Source organism: Trichosurus vulpecula, chromosome 6, assembly GCF_011100635.1.
Source record: "Trichosurus vulpecula isolate mTriVul1 chromosome 6, mTriVul1.pri, whole genome shotgun sequence".
Lineage (NCBI taxonomy): Eukaryota > Metazoa > Chordata > Mammalia > Diprotodontia > Phalangeridae > Trichosurus > Trichosurus vulpecula.
The window spans coordinates 247,086,751-247,104,278 of NC_050578.1; the positions used below are offsets into that span (position 1 = coordinate 247,086,751).

At 44.6% G+C, this 17,528-nt stretch overlaps 1 protein-coding gene and 1 pseudogene across 1 annotated transcript in view; both read left to right on the forward strand.

The window, feature by feature from the left end:
* The first annotated feature begins 536 nt into the window (after positions 1–536).
* Positions 537–17,528, forward strand: part of TRIM44 (tripartite motif containing 44) — a 166,474-nt gene continuing 149,482 nt past the window's right edge. The window contains exon 1 of the mRNA XM_036764090.1: positions 537–919. Coding sequence (XP_036619985.1) covers positions 554–919 — 366 coding nt within the window. The 5' untranslated portion in view covers positions 537–553. The remainder of the gene's footprint in view (positions 920–17,528) is intronic.
* On the forward strand, positions 14,911–15,031 carry LOC118855597 (annotated as a pseudogene).

The following is a 17,528-nucleotide window of genomic DNA, read 5'->3' on the forward strand; positions in this document are numbered from 1 at the left end:
AGGACAAAGGCAGGAGTTGCTACGCAGGAGGGAGGAGAGGAGGGAAGGAGACACCCCGATAGAGGGAGGGGTGCAGGGCGGGCGGCAGAGCCAGGAGGCCACGGCGGCGGGTCCGGGCGGGGAGGGAGATCGGAGAGCAGGAGCTAGGGGCTGCGGGGGCTGCGGGCGCTGCCGGGCAGGGGCGGCCGCTCGGCGGGGAGCAGCAGCTGCAGCAACAGCAGCGGCAGCAAATGCAGCAGCAGTAACAACGCCTGCTGGAGACAGTGCTGCATGGGAGCCCAGGAGGAAGGCTTCCCCCCGCAGGAAGTCGCCCAGCGGGGGAGGAGAGTGTGCCAGGAGGAAGTGGAGCCTCAGTAGAGGCTCTCATCCCTGGTCAAGCCAAGGAGAGGCTCCGCAGGGCCTGCAGGCTTCCCTGCCCAGCCCCAGGGCCCCGGTGGCTGGGGGTGGCCATGGACGCAACCCCCGTAGCCTGGCCCTAGTGCTGCAGGCCTATGCCCTTCTAGGTTCAGCCCAGGCCACTGACCCTCCATCCCCGCCTGAGGTCAAGGGCAGGATGGCCTCTGGAGAGGGCCCGGCCTTCGAAGACCTCCCCCACGACGGCACGTGCGACGCCTGCGAGCCGGACGAGGCCGAGCGTGCAGTGCAGCTCTGTGATAGTTGCGGCTTTTGCTACTGCCAGCCCCACGCCCGTGAGCACCGCCAGAGGTACCGCAGCCACCGGCTCTGGGACTACGGGGGCCCCAACGGGGAACCCGAGGAGCCCGAGAAGCTGGAGAGAAAGAAGTGCTCTGAGCACGACCAGGAGCTGAGCCTCTACTGCAAGCAGGACGAGCAGATCATCTGCACGCTGTGCGCCGTGGCGGGTTCCCACCGGCAGCACCTCCTCAGCACCTTGGACGAAGCCTACGAGACCATGCGGGTGAGGATGGGGTGCTCTGGGGAGCAGCTCGGGGGGCAGGCAGGGCTGGGGATCCTACCCTCGCGCCTTTCGTCCCCCAACCCCCCAATCTGAAGAGGTTAAGCCTGATTGGGACCCCTCCCCAAGCTTAGAGAGGTCCCATCGCTGTTTGAAGCCCAGGAGACCAGAAGGGTTAGCATGGGGCACTTGGGGGAACAGCTCCCTGGAGGCCCCAACCTCACCCTTGTCATCCCCCAGCCACTCCACCCCCCCATCTGAAGAGGTCAGCATCTGATGAGGCAAGCTTACTGAGGTAGGCACCCTGTTTGAAGACTGCAAGAGATCGTGAGTGTGAAGATAGGACTCTGGGAAGGGGGTGTCAGGGCACCCAGGGACCTATGTTCAACTCTGGTGGCAATCAGGGGTTTGGGCACCAACCTCACCCCATTTTTCATATCCAAAGAAGTTATGGATTTCTGGAGACTCCCTCCCCAAGCTTAGAGAGATACTCAAGGGTCCATTTATGTCAAGAGTAGTAGGATCATTGATCCTACATAGAGCCAGAGGAGAACTCAGAAGTTACCTAGTCAAGCTTATTTTAAGGATAAACCCAAGCCAAAAGAGACCTAAGTGCCTAGAGTTAGATCCTAGAGTTAGAGCTGGTGTGGACCTTTAGAGGCTTTCTAGCCCAGACTGCTCATTTTACCCCAAAGCCAGAATAAATGATTCTTAGATGACATCACAGAGATGCCAAACCCACAATGCACCTGAGATAGAAAAGGGTTGAATTGTTCTTCACCTCTAGGTGCCCTCCCCTAAAGCCCTACACCTATGAATTATCATGATCCAGAGTTCTTTTAGGGAAGGAACCATCTCAGTTTTGACTTCGTGTCTTCATCACGTAGCACAGTGTCTGGCACACAGTAGAGACCTGATCAATGCTTCCTAGTTGTTGATTGATTCCTTCATTACAGAGATGAATCCTCCCTCTATGAATACAGGGAGAAGACCATCCATCCTTTCATGACATGGTTTCATGAGCCAGACCTTTGGAAGTATTTAGATTGGAAGCTGGACAGCACATTAGAGATCAACTGGTCCATACTAACTTTTACAGATGGAGAAACTAAGGCTCAGAGAGGGATAGTGACTTGCCCAAAGTCATACTGCAGCCAAAAAAAAATTAGTCCCTCAAGGTCTAACTTTTTGGTGATGTCCATTTGTCATTAATGGACGACTTCCTTACTGGTAAGAATCTGTGACTCCACCCATACTTGAGACCTTTTCTGATTATTAGGGACATTTAGAATTTATGCTCCCATGGTATTAGCCTTTGAGAACCCAGCATCAGCTCCAGGCTATGATGAATCAGTGGTGTAAGGCTGGAGGCAAGGGTGCCTAGAAATGAGGAATGCCTTTTCACATGGGGTATATTGTGGTCTTGGCTTATGTGTGATTTGACTCAAGAATCAAGTGAGTCTAGCTGTGTGACTTAACAACTGTCTGCCTCAGGTTCCTCATTTGTAAAATGGGGATAATAACGGCACCTACTTCCCAAGGTTCTCATGAAGATGGAATGAGATAATATTTGTAAAGCTCTTTGCAAAGCTTAAAGTTCCGCATGGATCCTAGCCGTTGTTATTATTAGATCTGGGGAAATAAAAATTAATAGAAACAGGGCTTACCCCCATGCAGCTTACATTCTACTGAGGGGGATAAAACATATACACAGGTAAATTTGATCTAAAGTGCGATGTGGATAATGGCACAAGTATGATGAGAATTCTGAGAAAGGAGAGGTCATCCAGTTGAAATCTCACTTTTTATAGAGTTAGAAACAGAGGCTCACAGTGATTGGTAAAGGCAAAGACCAGGTAGCCAGAGAGGTTCAATGAGTGCCAAAGGCGATTGGTAAAGTACAGGTGAAGCCCAGAGGGCAGAAACATATTCCCGGGGTCCCAGGGTCTAGGAGTCTCAGTCACAGGGACCCTCAATCACTCATGAGTCCAAAGGTTGGAAGGAAGTCAGGAGAGTGGGCTGATGTCTGAGACATAATCTCTGAAGGAGGTTCCTAACCCTGTTTCTGGGCTTTTCTGTGTCTCCTGTGGGGCAGGAGCTGATCCCAATGGGACTGATTTGGGCCCCTTAGAATCCAAAGCCATGGCATCTCATCCCATTTTCAACATCATCTTCTAACAACTGAACCATGGCTATCTCAGGACCTTGAAACATAGGGTCAGTCATAGCTTTAAATATGGAGGGGGCCATCTAATCCAACCCCCTCATTTACAGGGAGAGTATGCAGCACACTCGAGGTCACAGAAGTAACAGTTATCAGAGGCAGGTTTTGAACTCAGCATCTCTGACTCAAGGGCCAGTATTTCCAGTGTGTCTCACTGCTCCTGCTGCCTATCTGCTCATGCCATATTTCTGATTAGCATTAGGTATGGAAGCTTAGGTTTTTCTTGAAAACAAGATTGTGTCTCCTGCTTCAACCCAGTGCCTCCCCTCCCTCTCTTTCTTTACTCCCCCACCCTCAAAATGAAAAGGAATACACTGAAAAAAATGAGAACAGGAGAAAAGACCTAGGTAATTGGGGAAATCATTCAGTTAGTCAACAGATATTTAATGAATACATCTACCAAACACTCACCACTGGGCTAGGCACTGGGAGGGGAGGGAGGAAGAAACAAAGATGTATTAGAGAAAACACATAGACTTGTTTTCACTTTCATCTTGAGGCCATCCTTGAAGGCAGGAGTTGAGAGTGGGAGGGAAGCGCTGCCTTGGTGGAGACAGGAGGGAGGCAGGGGACATCTTGAAAGTGGGTGGCAAAAATACTGAGAACATCTGTAATTCCGGAGGGGGTGGAGGAATTTTAAGTTTGTGAGAGGAAATCCCTACTTCTGGTCCCACTTCGATGCCTCCTGGGGGTGCAGGAAGGAGACTCCAGGTTCTGAAAGGTTTTGTCAACGGAGAGCAGCATAAGCTCTGGTAGTGGTTTGATGGACCTACTACAAAGCTGGAAAGACTTCCAGAAGGGGCCTGGTGATATCCGATGTCTGTTAGCCGAGTTCCAATAAAACTTAAGCTTCATGAGGGCAGTATCTTCAGTGCCTAGCTAGTGCTTTTCCTATAGAAGGCACTTAATAAATGTTTGTGGATTAATTGATTGACCAACCTAACTTAAGTAGACCATGAATCTCTCCAGATTAGCTTTAAGGCAATGAATTTTTTGGTTGGGCAATTCTTAAAGACCTAAATCACTCAAGAGTTGTACTTTTACATCTGTGGCCTGCCCCCTATGAGATCACCTTGACCAATGAGTGTTGATTAAGAGCTCATGTCAACCATCAAACATTGACCACACACCTACTATGAGCCAGCACTTTGCTGGGCACTGGGAATGCAAAGATGAAGAACGAAGCCATCACTCCCCTCATGAAGCTAACACTCTGACTCGGGAGGACTCTTAGTGTACAGTTTAGTAAACTGGACTGGTCTTAGCCATTGTGGACGTTGGCTCAAAACTTGACTCACTGTGGAAGGTCAAGGCTGGCTCAAAGTATTTGAGATTTATGTATTTTTTTCCACTGAGAAGCCTTCGGATCATTTCTGTGATAATACTAAAACCTCTGCCTTATTTTCTTGAGTTCTACATTTTCTTTTTTTCCTCTTGAAACCTGAGTCTCAACCTGATAATTTGTGGAATGTTGTGGCCCTTTAAAAATGTTGCACGATTCTTTCCTTAGTCCTTTCGGCACCTACTAAGAGGGCTGGACTTGGGGCAATGAGAGATTTGGGGTCAAATCCTAACTCAACATGTACTGGCTGTGTGACCCTTGGTTTAACCTTGCTGTGCCCCAGCTTCCTCATCTGTAAAATGAGGATGCTGAAATAAAGCGTTTGCACATCTTAAAGTGACATAGAAATGGAATTCACTACAACTGCTAAGTACTTGGAGGGATACAAGAGATGGCCTGGGGCAAGTCACCTGACTCCTAGGCTTCAGCATCCTCATTTGCAAGATGGGTGAGTGGGGCTGGATGGCCTCTGAAGTCCAAGCCAACTGTAGGCGAATCTTCCTATTTCTGGACTGCTCTCCTTAACGCACAAACAGTATGAACTCCTGAGAAGCTTTGGAAAGGAAGGCTTTGGTACCAGAACCCCCTAGAAACATCCTGTCATCAGGACAGCATCACCTGCCTCTCAGGGCCCCAGGTACTCTGCTAAAATTCATCCTGGAATAGTCATTAAGTTCCATGAACACCAATGAAATTACAGGTCAGCACCAAAAAAGCACCCAGCCTCCTAACTCATACTTATATAACATCGAAGATTTACAAATCTCTCTCCCCCTCTGTCTCCCTCCCCCCCTCTCTTTTTCATCTGTCTTTCTCTGTCTCCATCTCTCTCTTTCTCTGTCTCTGTCTCTCTGTCTCTCTCTCTCTTGGTTGCATCCTCTTCCAGGACAACTGCTCCTAAGATCAGATTATTCGCGGTATCCATTAACCCCTCCCCCTCCAAAAAAAATTTTTTTTGCCCCAGGTGAAAACAAACTCCAAATCATGCCTCTCTGCCTTTTCCTCAAATTATTTTGTATTTCCTAGGCAGCTATGTGATACGGTAGATAGAGTGGTGAACCTGACCTCAGAAAGACCTGAGTTAAACTCTGACCTCAGACACTTACTACCTGCATGACCTTAGACTTAACCTCTGCCTGACTCAATTTCTTTATATGTAAAAACGGGCATAATAGTATGCTATCTCTTTGAAGAAAATGTAAAATGCTTCTTCATGGCATGGACCATTTGAGGTCTGTCTTTGTATTCCCAGCACCTAACACTTCAACTGGAACACAATAGTTGTTTAATAAATGATTGTTGAATTAAAGGTCAGAGAGACCAAGTTACAGAATTGGGACTCAATGGCCTCTGAGCCCTTTCTAGCTCTAGACCTATGATCCTATAACCCGGATGACCTTGGGCAAGTCCCTTCCCTTTCCTGGGCCTCAGTTTTCCCACATGTAAAGTGAAGGATTGGTCTCTAAGGCGCCTTTCCCCTTCGTATCTATGGTCTTAGAAGCCTAGGCTTCCAAAGGGAATAAGTAATGGAGGCCCTGGGAGCCCCTGGAACGCTGTGTGCCTGGGAGCAGTTCAAGTGTGGATTCTACCACTTTCCCCCTGACTTGTGTTCTTGGGAGCGGCCCTCCTGGGAGAAGAGGAGGCCAGGCTGGAGTCCCAGCTCATGCATTTCAATGAGTCAGTGAGTTGGGATCAGAGTGCCTGCGTGGGTGTTTCCTCCCTCCCCACCCCCACCCCATATTCTTCCAAAAAAGGAGTCAGTTTCTCAGCAGCTCTGCTTACTACTCTGAACTATCTTTTCTTATAGTGTCAAAGGTACGATTTCAATTGGAAACCACTTCAAATTCCAGAAAAGATAGGCTTTTGGAAACAAATTTACCTTCTGTCTGTGGGTACGTCTCCTTGGGGGTGGGGGGATATCATTGCCATTGTGGTAATTCAGAAAGTATCCTGCTCAGGTAGTGCCAGCTGGGAGAAAATTCCTCTACCTGGAAACTGATGGAAGCTTGACTCTTTCCACCAGGAATCTCCATCAGAACTAATACATCCAAATGGTGCAGTGGATAAGGCATTGGACATGGAGTCCGAAAGACTTGGGTTCAAATGGCTTTGTGACCTTGGACAAGTCACTTACTTTCTGTCTGTCTCACTTTCCTAAACTGTAAAATAGGGCTAATTATTATTAATTAATACACCTACTGTTCATGGTCGCTGCATTATAGTGAGATATTTGTAAAGTGCCTGGCACTTTAAATATAAATGCTTATTCCCTTATTCCCCTTTATCTAAACCTTCATCTCTGTACCAGTTCTTCCTCATCTTCTTCCCTCTCCCACCTTTTTAGAATTTTTAAATTGAATTTGGAGGAGTCCTAGAGATCATCTCATCAAACTTTTTCATCTTGCATAAAAGGAAACCACTTTGATAATTTTGAGGAAGCCAAGAAGGCCCTTTCCTACTCCAAATCTGTAATCCTTTGAGGCCAGGGAGAGTGAAGGGTGGATATCCTGGCCCTGCCAATAACTTGCACCGTGTCCTTAGGTAAATTGTCTCTTTACAAAAGGAGGGTACTCCAAGGCCCCTTCCCTCACTGAAGCTTGATTTGTTCATCTGCCCATTTGGAGGGGAGAGGGGGCTCCAATCCTTCAACTGAGTCACACCTACCAAACCTACAAAAGATTGATTTGTAAACCAGAATGACAGCTTATTCACTATGTTCCTGAGAAAGATAATGGACCGCAGTCCCCGTCAGCTGGTCAGTACATTTGATTCTCAGTGAGAGAGATGGAGTAGGGACTGGATATGGAATTTCATTGATAAGGGTAATTCTCAAATGAGGAAACTCCCTCTATGGGTACAGTTTGGCACCTTCTTTACAACTTAGATTTTTAGAGAGTTGCCTAGGGCATGAATGGGGTTGATGGATTTCTTCAAGGCCACTCAGCCAGGATGTGTCTGAGGTGGCTCTTGAACCTAGCTCTCCCTGGCTTCTAGACAGGTATTTATCCACTGTACTAACTCAGATATTCCAGCAGATATGTTGATCTCATCTATTTGGGAGTTTTCTACCAACAGGCAGGGTTCGATTCATCCCTGCCTACCATCCTGTGACATTCTTGTCCTTTTCTTCCCAATTGCTCGCCATAATGGATCTACCCAACATGTTAGACACCTGCATTGCTTTCTTTCTAAAATATTTTAATTTTTTTTTATTGTCTAAAATTCTAAATTTGACAAACACCAAATAAAATGAGGATTTTGTACATAGAATAGAACAGAAAAGGGGGAGAGTACATTAAACTATGAATCTCTATTATGTATAACTTACTTTTATTTTTAAGTGTATAATAAATGCAACATGTATCTTCAAAGCTGTTCTGCTTGTGATTACTTCCGTTCTCTTCTGTGCATTAAAAAATGTTTTAATGATCGTCTATTTTTTTAGGAAGGGTTACTCAATTCTACTTCTCATCTCTCCCCTGAATCCCCAATGGGGGGAAAAGGGAAAACAAAACTTTATAGCGAATGTAGATAGTGAAGCAAAACAAATTCATATATTGTCTCTATCTGAAAATGTATGTCTTGTTCTGCATCTTGAGTCCACCCCCTCTCTGTCAGGAAGTGGGTAGCAAGCTATATCATTGGTCCTCTGGAATAGTGGTCGGTCATTGCCTTGATAGAGATCTTCAGAATTTCAGAGTTTGTTTGTTTTTAAATAGTGTAGTTACTGTATAAATCCATCTTCTGGTTCTGCTCACTTCTCTGTGCATCAGTTCATACAAGTCTTCTCAGATTTCTCTGAAAGACTGTCTTTGTGCCACCAACTTCCTGAGTGACCTGGGGCAGGTTGTCTCATTTATGAAATAAAGGTGCTCCAATGACCTTTCCCTCATGGAAGTGGGATTTGTTCATCAGCCTACTTAGCAGGGCTCCAGTCCCATTTTTATGGTGCCATAATATTCCATGACATCCATATACAGTAATTTGTTCAGCCATTCTCCAGGTGAGGGACACTTCCTTTGTTTCCACTTATTTGCCACCATAAAAGAGCTGCTTATAAACATTTTGTATATATATGGGCCCTTTTCCTCTTTCTCTGATTTCTATGGAATATTGGCCTAGTAGTGGTATTAGTTTAGTGACTTTCAGGGCATCATTCCAAATTGCTTTCCAGAATGACTGGACCAATTTACAGCTCCATCAACAATGCATTAGTGTGTCTGTTTTCCCTCAGCCCCTGCAGCAATTATCATTTTCCTTTCTGTCATCTTTGCTAATCTGATGACTAAGAGGTGGAGCCCCAGAACTGTTTGTTGGACTTTCTCTAATCTAATTATCAGTGACTTGGATGAAACTTTCCTTATGACCCTTGGTGGCTTGGATTTCTTTCTTTGAGAGCTTCCTCTTCATAGCCTTCCACCATCTTATCTTTGGAGGGATGACTCTTGTTCTTACAAATTGGAACCAGTTCCTTATTTATTTATCTTGGATATGAAACAATGGCCAAAGAAACTTGAGCTTCATTGATTTCTTTCTTTCTTAGTTTCCTGTTGACCTTCCTTGGTTTCTCCCCACGCCTCCTAGGGTAGCGTTGGACTCCAGCTGTCTCCCAGTTATCTCTCGGTTTTGACAGGTGACTGGCTTCTCTTCCCATCCGACAATTCCTTGATGACTTCCTTTACTCCTTTTTGTTCTTTGAAGGTCCTCTTTGTTTGTATGTCATGGTCTGCTCATACCCACCATGTATCTTTCCATTGCCTTTGAGATATTTTTATTTCTTTAGAGATTGTTGTACGCCGTGCCTAGATGCTGTATAGCAAATTTCTCCTAGCAGGGGCAGGGAAACTGCAGCCTCGAGGCCACACGTGACCGTCTAGGTCCTCAAGTGGGCTACGTGCACCCTCGAGGCTACAGGTTCCCAACCCCGTTGTGAACCAAGTTAAAATGGCAAGGTGCCAAGAGAATTGGGGAACTCAGACTTGGATTCTGTCTATGACCCTTGCTGGCTAACTATGCAGCTACAGCGGAGCTTGCTGGCTAACTATGCAGCTACAGTGGAGCAAATTAAGCATTCTGGTTTTTAAAATTTATTCATCTGTAAAATGAGGGTGATGATAAAACCCTTTTGGGAATCTATCAACCCCAAAGGCTCGATAGGGAAGGTGCATGATAAATCTTAAAACTATATATTATTGCAAGCTGTTATTAACCTGTTATTAGCCCGAGAGGAAGCTCAGTTTGGCAGAATGAGAAAAGTGTTAGGCTCGGGGTCAAGAAGATTTAGGCTTCAGAATTGCCTCTGACATTAGCCATTTTGAGGAATCATGGAACAATGATTTGACTTGGTTTGATGCTGGTTTGGAAGTCTTAGAAACACAGACCTTGACCTGGAAGAGACCTCAGAGACCATATAATTCAACCACCTCATTTTCACAGGTAGAGAAACTGAGCTCTGGATGTGAAATGATTTGCCCAAAGTCACACAGATAGTAAGCAACAGAGTGGAAATGGAATCCAGGTTCCCTGACTCCATAGTCAGAACTCGTTCTACTGTACAGCATTGGAGCATCTCTAAAGGGCTGATGCTCCAGGGCTGCTTCTGGTGCTTAATATCAACTCCTTGGGTCTCGGTTTCTTTACCTGTAAAATGGAATTGAATTAGATGGCCTTTCATGCCCCATCCAATTTTAAATCTATGGTTCTATAACTTTGCAGGAGTTGATTAACCTCCTAAGTGCCAAGCACTTATTTAACTTATTTAAGACCTTTTTACTAACTTATGGAGAGGTGTAGATATAGGATGTATTGATTTATTCATTCAGTAGGCATTTATTAAGCACCTACTGTGTACCAGGCACTGTTAGGCACTGGAGAGACAAGGAAAAAAACAGTCTCTGACTTTAAACAGCTTACATTCTACTTGTGGTTTGTTTGTTTTTTTTTTTTTTATAATTTTACTTTTTCTCAATTACATGTGAAAACAATTTAAGCATTTGTTTTTTTTTTCAAAATTTTGAGTTCCAAATTCTCTCTTTCCTCCTTGAGAAGGCAAGCAATTAGCTATAGATTATACATGTACAGTCATGCAAGACATATTTCCATGTTAGCCAATACATTCTATTTGGAGGGAAACAACATAAATACCAAAAAAATAAATATGAAATGTATACAAAGTAATTTACAGGGAAGGCACAAGTATCTGGGAAGATCAAGGTGGGTTTCCTATAGGAGGAGGCACTGCTGCTGAGCTTTGAAGCAAGCTAAAGATTCTGTGAGCTAGAGGTAAGAAGGGATGGCATTCCCTGCAAGGGGGACAGCCCAGGAAAAGGCTTGGTGGCAGGAGATAGAATGTCCTGTGGGAGGGACATCAGAAAGGTCAAATAATTAGAGGTTCTCTTGCAGCAAGAGTCATTATAAAGAAAGTTTTAGCCTAAACCTATAGAAATAAAGGTCAATTGTTATTGGGTATTTAACAACAGAGAATAGAATCGGAGATCAGGACTGAAAGGGACCTCAGAGAGTAGGTAATTTAACCCCTTCATTTTACATTATGAGGAAACTAAGGGATAGTGACTTGCCCAAGGTCAAATAGGCGGCAAGCATCAGAGGCAGGATCTGAACTCAGTTCTCCAGACTCCAAAGCCAGTGCTCTTCCCACTGGACCACATAACTGCTTGATTTCCTTGAGTTACAAATAGCAACAGCAGAAAGGGAGTGATGGATATCCCATCTCACTGAGATTTTTCTGATCCACCCTCCTCAAACGAACTAAAAAAAAGTGGGCTTAGAATTGTCTATCAGCCTCCTGTCACTGGTCTCATAATTTATGACAAGTAACAATTTCCAAGATTACAGTTTATCCTACGTTTAGTTAAATGTGATGGCGGATGTTTCCTGGCCCCCTTAATCTCATACATAAGCCAAGTCCAAATCACAGTGTAGGACGGGTAACAGCCAGTGTTCCCGCCAGGCTGAGTGTTCTCAACCACAGGGGACAAAAATACCTCTGCCCACTGCTTGTATTTGTTCTTAAACAGCAAAAAGTAAACAGAGCAGCCCTGGGCACGATTGTAAAGTAGTAGGTGAGATTTACCTTTGCTTCCTTCTCCCTCCTCTTTCTGCACCTTCTCCTCCTCTTGTGTGGTGATGGGAATGAGCTGTCTGAGAAGCCAAGAAGACCCAGGCTCTGACACATGTTGTAAAGAACCTATTGGCTTGTATATGTAGCCCTAGAATTTGGCACAGTGCATGGCATACCATTAGTGCTTAATAAATGTTTTACCTCCTGATCTCTAAGACCACGAGCTGCAGAGAAGGTGTTGATCTGCATTGATAGTCAGCCAGTAAACAAGCCATTTGTTAAGTGCTTGCTGTATGCTAAGCCATGATGATACAAAGAAAAGCAAAAACAAGATCCTTTCCCTCAAGTAACTCTCTACTGGGGGAGACAACATGTAAAAATCATAATTAGGAGGTTTATGGGGTAAACAATACCTGGAGTTCCCTATAGCAATGAAACCAGAGGTCCTGTCCTTATTTCTTCCTCTTGCTGTTTAGGAGTTTGAGATCCCTTTTGGGGTTTTCTTGGCAAAGATACTGGAGTGGTTTACCATTTCCCTCTCCAGCTCATTTTACAAATGAGGAAACTGAGGCAAGCAGTATTAAGTGACTTTATGACACCATATTGGGGTTTCCTTGGCAAAGATACTGGAGTGGCTTGTCATTTTTTTTTTCCAGTTCACTTTATAGATGGGGAACTGAGGCAAACAGGATTAGGTGACTTGCCTAGGGTCACATAGTTAGCAAATGTCTGAGGCCAGATTTGAACTCTTGAAGATGCATCTTCCTGATTACAAGCCCAGTGCTCTATCTGCTCTGCCACCTAGCTACCCCTTATATCAACTCTCCCTACCTCAATGCACTTTGAAAATTTCTTTTCACGTTCCCTGCATGTACATGCACATGTACATGCACATAGTAAGTGTCTGACGAATTCTCTTTGAATTCAAGCAAATAACTGATGAGTATCAGCCACCTACCTCCTGATCTCTCTCTCTAACCTCATGATCCAGATGTGTCCTCCAGAAGGTGGAATTTGATCTGCCTACAGAGCCCATCCATTCTAGACTTGGGACAAGCCTGAAGAAGGTCCCCAGAGTACCATCAACTCTATCTGTTTCTGAGGCCAGTCTGCTGCCTCAGCCCTAGGGAGTCAAGAAACTAGTCCAAATGTGGGAACGGGGCAGGGCAGAAAATTGGGGCACTCATATTCCTTCGGTCGGGAGGATCACCTGAGCCATCGCCTAGTTAGCAAGAATAATTAGTTAAAATAAGAAGCTACCAGAGGGACTACTTTCTCCTGTCTCCCTCCCACATGAGGTAATTCTATCTTCTCTGGCCATCCCCTCTGCGTGCAAATTTCTCCCTCCTCACCGCCACCTCTTGGCTTCCTTCAAGACCCTGATAAAATCCCAAATTATTCAAGATACCTTTCCCAGTCCTTCTTAATCTTGGGGCCTTCCCTCTGTTGGTCATCTCCAATCAGGAGCTCTTAAGGTTTTTTCTTTTGTTTTGTTTTTGTTTTTGTGTCTCACAGATACAAGTCAAAAGCAGGCAGATTATACTCCAGCCCACCAGGCACATTTCCCTCTGCAGGTACCAAATGGTAGTATCTCTGAATTGAGAGGGGCCTCAGTCTTCCCGTGGTCCAAGCTGCACTCAAGCAGTAACCAGAAATTATTATTACTGAGTAGGATCTTTGGTCCAGACTTGTGATTTCATCAGTGTTGGGAACTTCTGATGTGTGAGGTCCTTCCACGGAGGCAGACTGACAACTTGTCTTTTTTTCCACTTAATAGTATTTTATTTTTTTCCAGTTACAGGCAAAGATAGTTTTCAACATTCGCTTTTACATGATTCTGAGTTCCAATCTCTTCTCCCTCTCCTTCCCCCCCGCCAAGATGGCATGCAATCTGATATAGGCTATACATGTACATTGTATTAAAGAGATATCCACATTAGTCATGTGAAAGAAGTATCAGAACAAAAGGGAAAAACCACGAGAAAGAAAAACAAAAAACAAAAACAGAGAGAAAATAGAATGCTTCAATCTGCATTCAGAATCCATAGTTCTTTCTCTGGAGGTGGACAATATTTTCCATCATGAGTGGTGACTTGTCTTTAACTCAGTTTTAGATCAGAAGTTCTTAACTTTTTGTTTCTTAATGTTATGGATCCCCTTGGCAGTCTGGTGAAGCCTATGGACCCTACCTCGGAATAACATATTTAATTAATTGAAGAACATACTAAATTTCTTCAATTATTGGAGAGTAGTCAGTAGTTGAAGATTAATGATAATAAATGATGCAATTCCCCCCTCCAAGTTCATAGACCCCCAGAGTCTATCTATCCATCGTTGGAAGTCTGTAGACCCTAGGTTAAGGACCCCTGCTCTCCAGGTACTCTCCTGAATTAAATTTCAGAAAAGCCTGTGGATATTGGCTTCCTTGGGGGTCTAATCTTATCAGCCCACTTCCCCTCTTCTCCCCCTCTTCTAGTGAGGGCGAGAAGCGAAATATTGAGCATGCCCAAGAACTGACTCTCCAAAGGATGTGACTGCTTCACATTTCAGTGTCCTGCTGGTGCAATATAGGTTAGCTAACCAAAACACAGCTGGTGGGGCTAATTTTAGGCCCACCAGCCTTGCTGCTTGTCCTCCGGATGGTATTCTGTTTCTCAGCAGCAGGGAGAGGAGGAAGGGGGTGGCGGAGATGGGGAGTGGAGGCCCCTGCCCTTCATTTTCCAGTTGGGACTTTGTTGGTCTGCTTTTAAAGCAGATGGTCCCAGGTAAGGCTAGACACCCTCAACCCAATCTGCCTGAAGCATGTAAAGCTGGTAGGATCTGCATTTTTGGAAGAAGTCAGGCACCCAGTGGTGAGAGCAGCCAGATTAGGAGCGAGTCTGCAGATGCAGGAGCTAGTCTGGCTCTCCTACAAACTATAGTGTATGACCTTGGATAAAATGACTTAATGTCTCCAGGCCTCAGTCTCCTAATCTGTAAAATGAGGGTTTTAGAAGAAATTTTTTGGCCACTGCGCACCATTGGGCAAGTCACCTCCTTCTCTGGCCCTCATATTTGGAATGTTCCACCTGCTCCTCGCTGCCTGTGCTTCCCTTGGTTTCCTTAAAAACATCTCCTCCAGGATCCCTTACCCCACCTTCCTTGCTGCCTGATGCCTTCCCCTATGAGAAGGCTGCCCCCCATCTAGTCTGTACCTAGTACTTCACATGGGGTCTCCCCGATTAGAATTCAAGCTCCTTGGGAGCAGGGACTGTTCTTGCTTTCCTTTGTAACATCTCAGCTTAGCGCTGCGCCTCAAGCATAGTAGATGCTAATTGTTGATTTAACTTCCACTTACCAGTTTAATGTTATTGTATGAAAGGAAGGGTCGGTCTCCTCTTGATAAGGATACCAGTGGTCTTAGGAGCCTGTGCCACACATATATAGTTAAGGCAAGCCACCAACTTCAATGGAGAGCCAACTTTTTTGGGGGGGAAGGCAAGATGATGTGTTAGAAAGAACTCAAGTCAGATTTTTATCCTAGGTCTGCTACTTGCTCCCTGTGTGACTCTGGACAAGTCATTTCCACCTCTCTGGGCATCAGTTTCTTCTTTTGTAAAATGAGGAGATTGGATTAGATGACCTCAAAGCTTCCTTCTAGCTCTAGGTCTGTGACCCTTGTGACCAGGTGGGGAGAATCTGACTCCATTTGTGTGAAAAGCCCATTTTTTGACCCTTGGCTACTATCTGTGATTGTGGAATAAAGGGAGTTGTGTTGTTTTTATTTTTCCTGTTTGGGATGCTTCCTGCTTTCTTTCCAGCACTCCCTGAGCTGGGAGAAAACATCTTTCTTGTTTTGGTTTCACCACTAGGTCCTCCTGACTTTTAAACATGTACCTGCAGGTATTTAATAAACACTGTTTCAGGCAGAAACACACTGTAAGACTGATTTCACCCTTCTCAATACAGTCTTCCCCCTTATAAAAAAATATGTACCAAATACGTTGATTACTATTTCTTAAGATATATAGATCAACACTGGCAGATTGGCCACTAGGCAATGGATTTGTTTTTTCCAGATACAGCAACTCAACAAGCCCTTCTCTTTAGGGCAGGAGTTTTTAACCTAGAGACCCCCCAAAGGGTCCGTGGATGGATTTCAGAGGGGGTTGTGAATTTGGGTGAAGGCAGAAAAACCCTCACATTTTTTTCACTGACTTTTGTTTTCCATTGCAATCTTTTATTTTATGAGGAGAGGAGGAGAAAGAGCTATTCCAATTCTAAAATATACTGATAAGTATGAATTGATATGGTGAATAAAGGATGCTAATAATTAGTATATACCCCAACTGTCTTCCTGCTTCTCTGTCCCAGTTGCTTGGTTTCAGCCATGCGTTGGGGAGGTGGGAGGTGGGGACAGAGGGACCAGGGAAGCCCTGCCCAGAGCTAGAGACTGAGTCCATGTGGTCTAGTATGGTGAAAACGTACTACTACTTTTTTTTTTGGTCCAGATCTTTAAGGTCAGTTTTATCTAGGGTTTCCTCTAGGGGAAAGGGCCCACTTTCACCAGACAGTATCATTTGGCTGCTGGCTGGTTGTATTACCATACACAAGTTGGTGTATTTTTCCAAGACTTGGGTTTCTTCTTCTGTAAAATTGGGATAACAGAATCTACCCTGCCTCGCTCATTATAATGTTTAATGAAGATTCAATTTATTATAGTTTTGTTGAGCACAAACTCTATGCCACACACTATATCAATTCCTGGGGAAACAGCAGAAGAGCTCTTTATAGCCTCGGTCTTTAGGAGGGCTTTTGGTCTAATTGTCAATCCAGTGAGACAGATCCGAAAGCCCTTTGAAGATCATGGACTACCCTGCCAATGAATCATAGGAAAGAGTGTTGCTTAGGGGAGCACCCACAGCTTTGGGGCTGAGTCACACACAGAGGGATGTCTGTCAATTCAACATTAGCCCCTCTTTACACTACATTCCATGGGGGAGGACAAGGAGAATAAACAAAATCTGTCCACCAGCGGCTCCGAGTTCTTGGAATGCTCCCCATGTCTACATTTCTTGACTAATTCGTTGTATTTGTCCCAAGCACCAGCAGAGTTGTTGTTAAGCCACCTTCAAGAACTAAGTCATGGGGACCATGTCTTTTCTGTGTGTGTGTGTGTGTGTGTGTGTGTGTGTGTGTGTGTGTGTGTATGTGTGTATGTGTGTGTGTTCTCCATGGACCTCAACTATGGGACTCAGTTTCCTCATCTGTAAAATGAGATGTTGGATTAGACGGCTTCTGAGGTCCCTTCCAGCTCTAGATCTATGACAGTAAATCATTATCTTGTTGAGTCTCAGTTTCCTTGACTATAAAATGAAAGAGTTGGACCCAGTAGCCACTGAAGTCCCTCCCAGTTCTAGGCCAGTGATTCTCTGATCCAATGAACACCAATGTCTCCATAGAATCAAAATGGCAGATGGCCTGAGGGGCTATGGAGAAGTTCATGGTGGATATGGTGACTTGAACATGGAAAGGGGCATCAAAGAATTCCTCCAGCATATGATAGAGTCAGAAATGGAGGTGGGTCCAGCCAGAGATCTGATGAACTCTGATTGCACATTGAAGCATACTTTTTTCATGTTCTTTATGTTTCTTGCTTTTTATTTTTTTTTTGCAACATGACTAATATGGAAATATATTTTGCATGATTTCATGTGTACAATTAATAGATTGCTTGCCATCTCAAGGGATGGGGAAGGAGCAGGAGGGAGAGAATTTAGAATACAATTTTTTTAAAATGAATGTTAAAAATCAATTCATTTTTTAAAAGAAAAGAAACACAGGTGGGCTGGTCAAGCAGCAAGAATGAGAGATGATACTAACCTATTTCTACAGCATTTTAAGGTTCGAAAAGCATGTTCATCTCAAAAATCCTGTGAGATGAGCAGTTGAAATATTGTTATCCCTATATTAAAGGTAAAGGAAT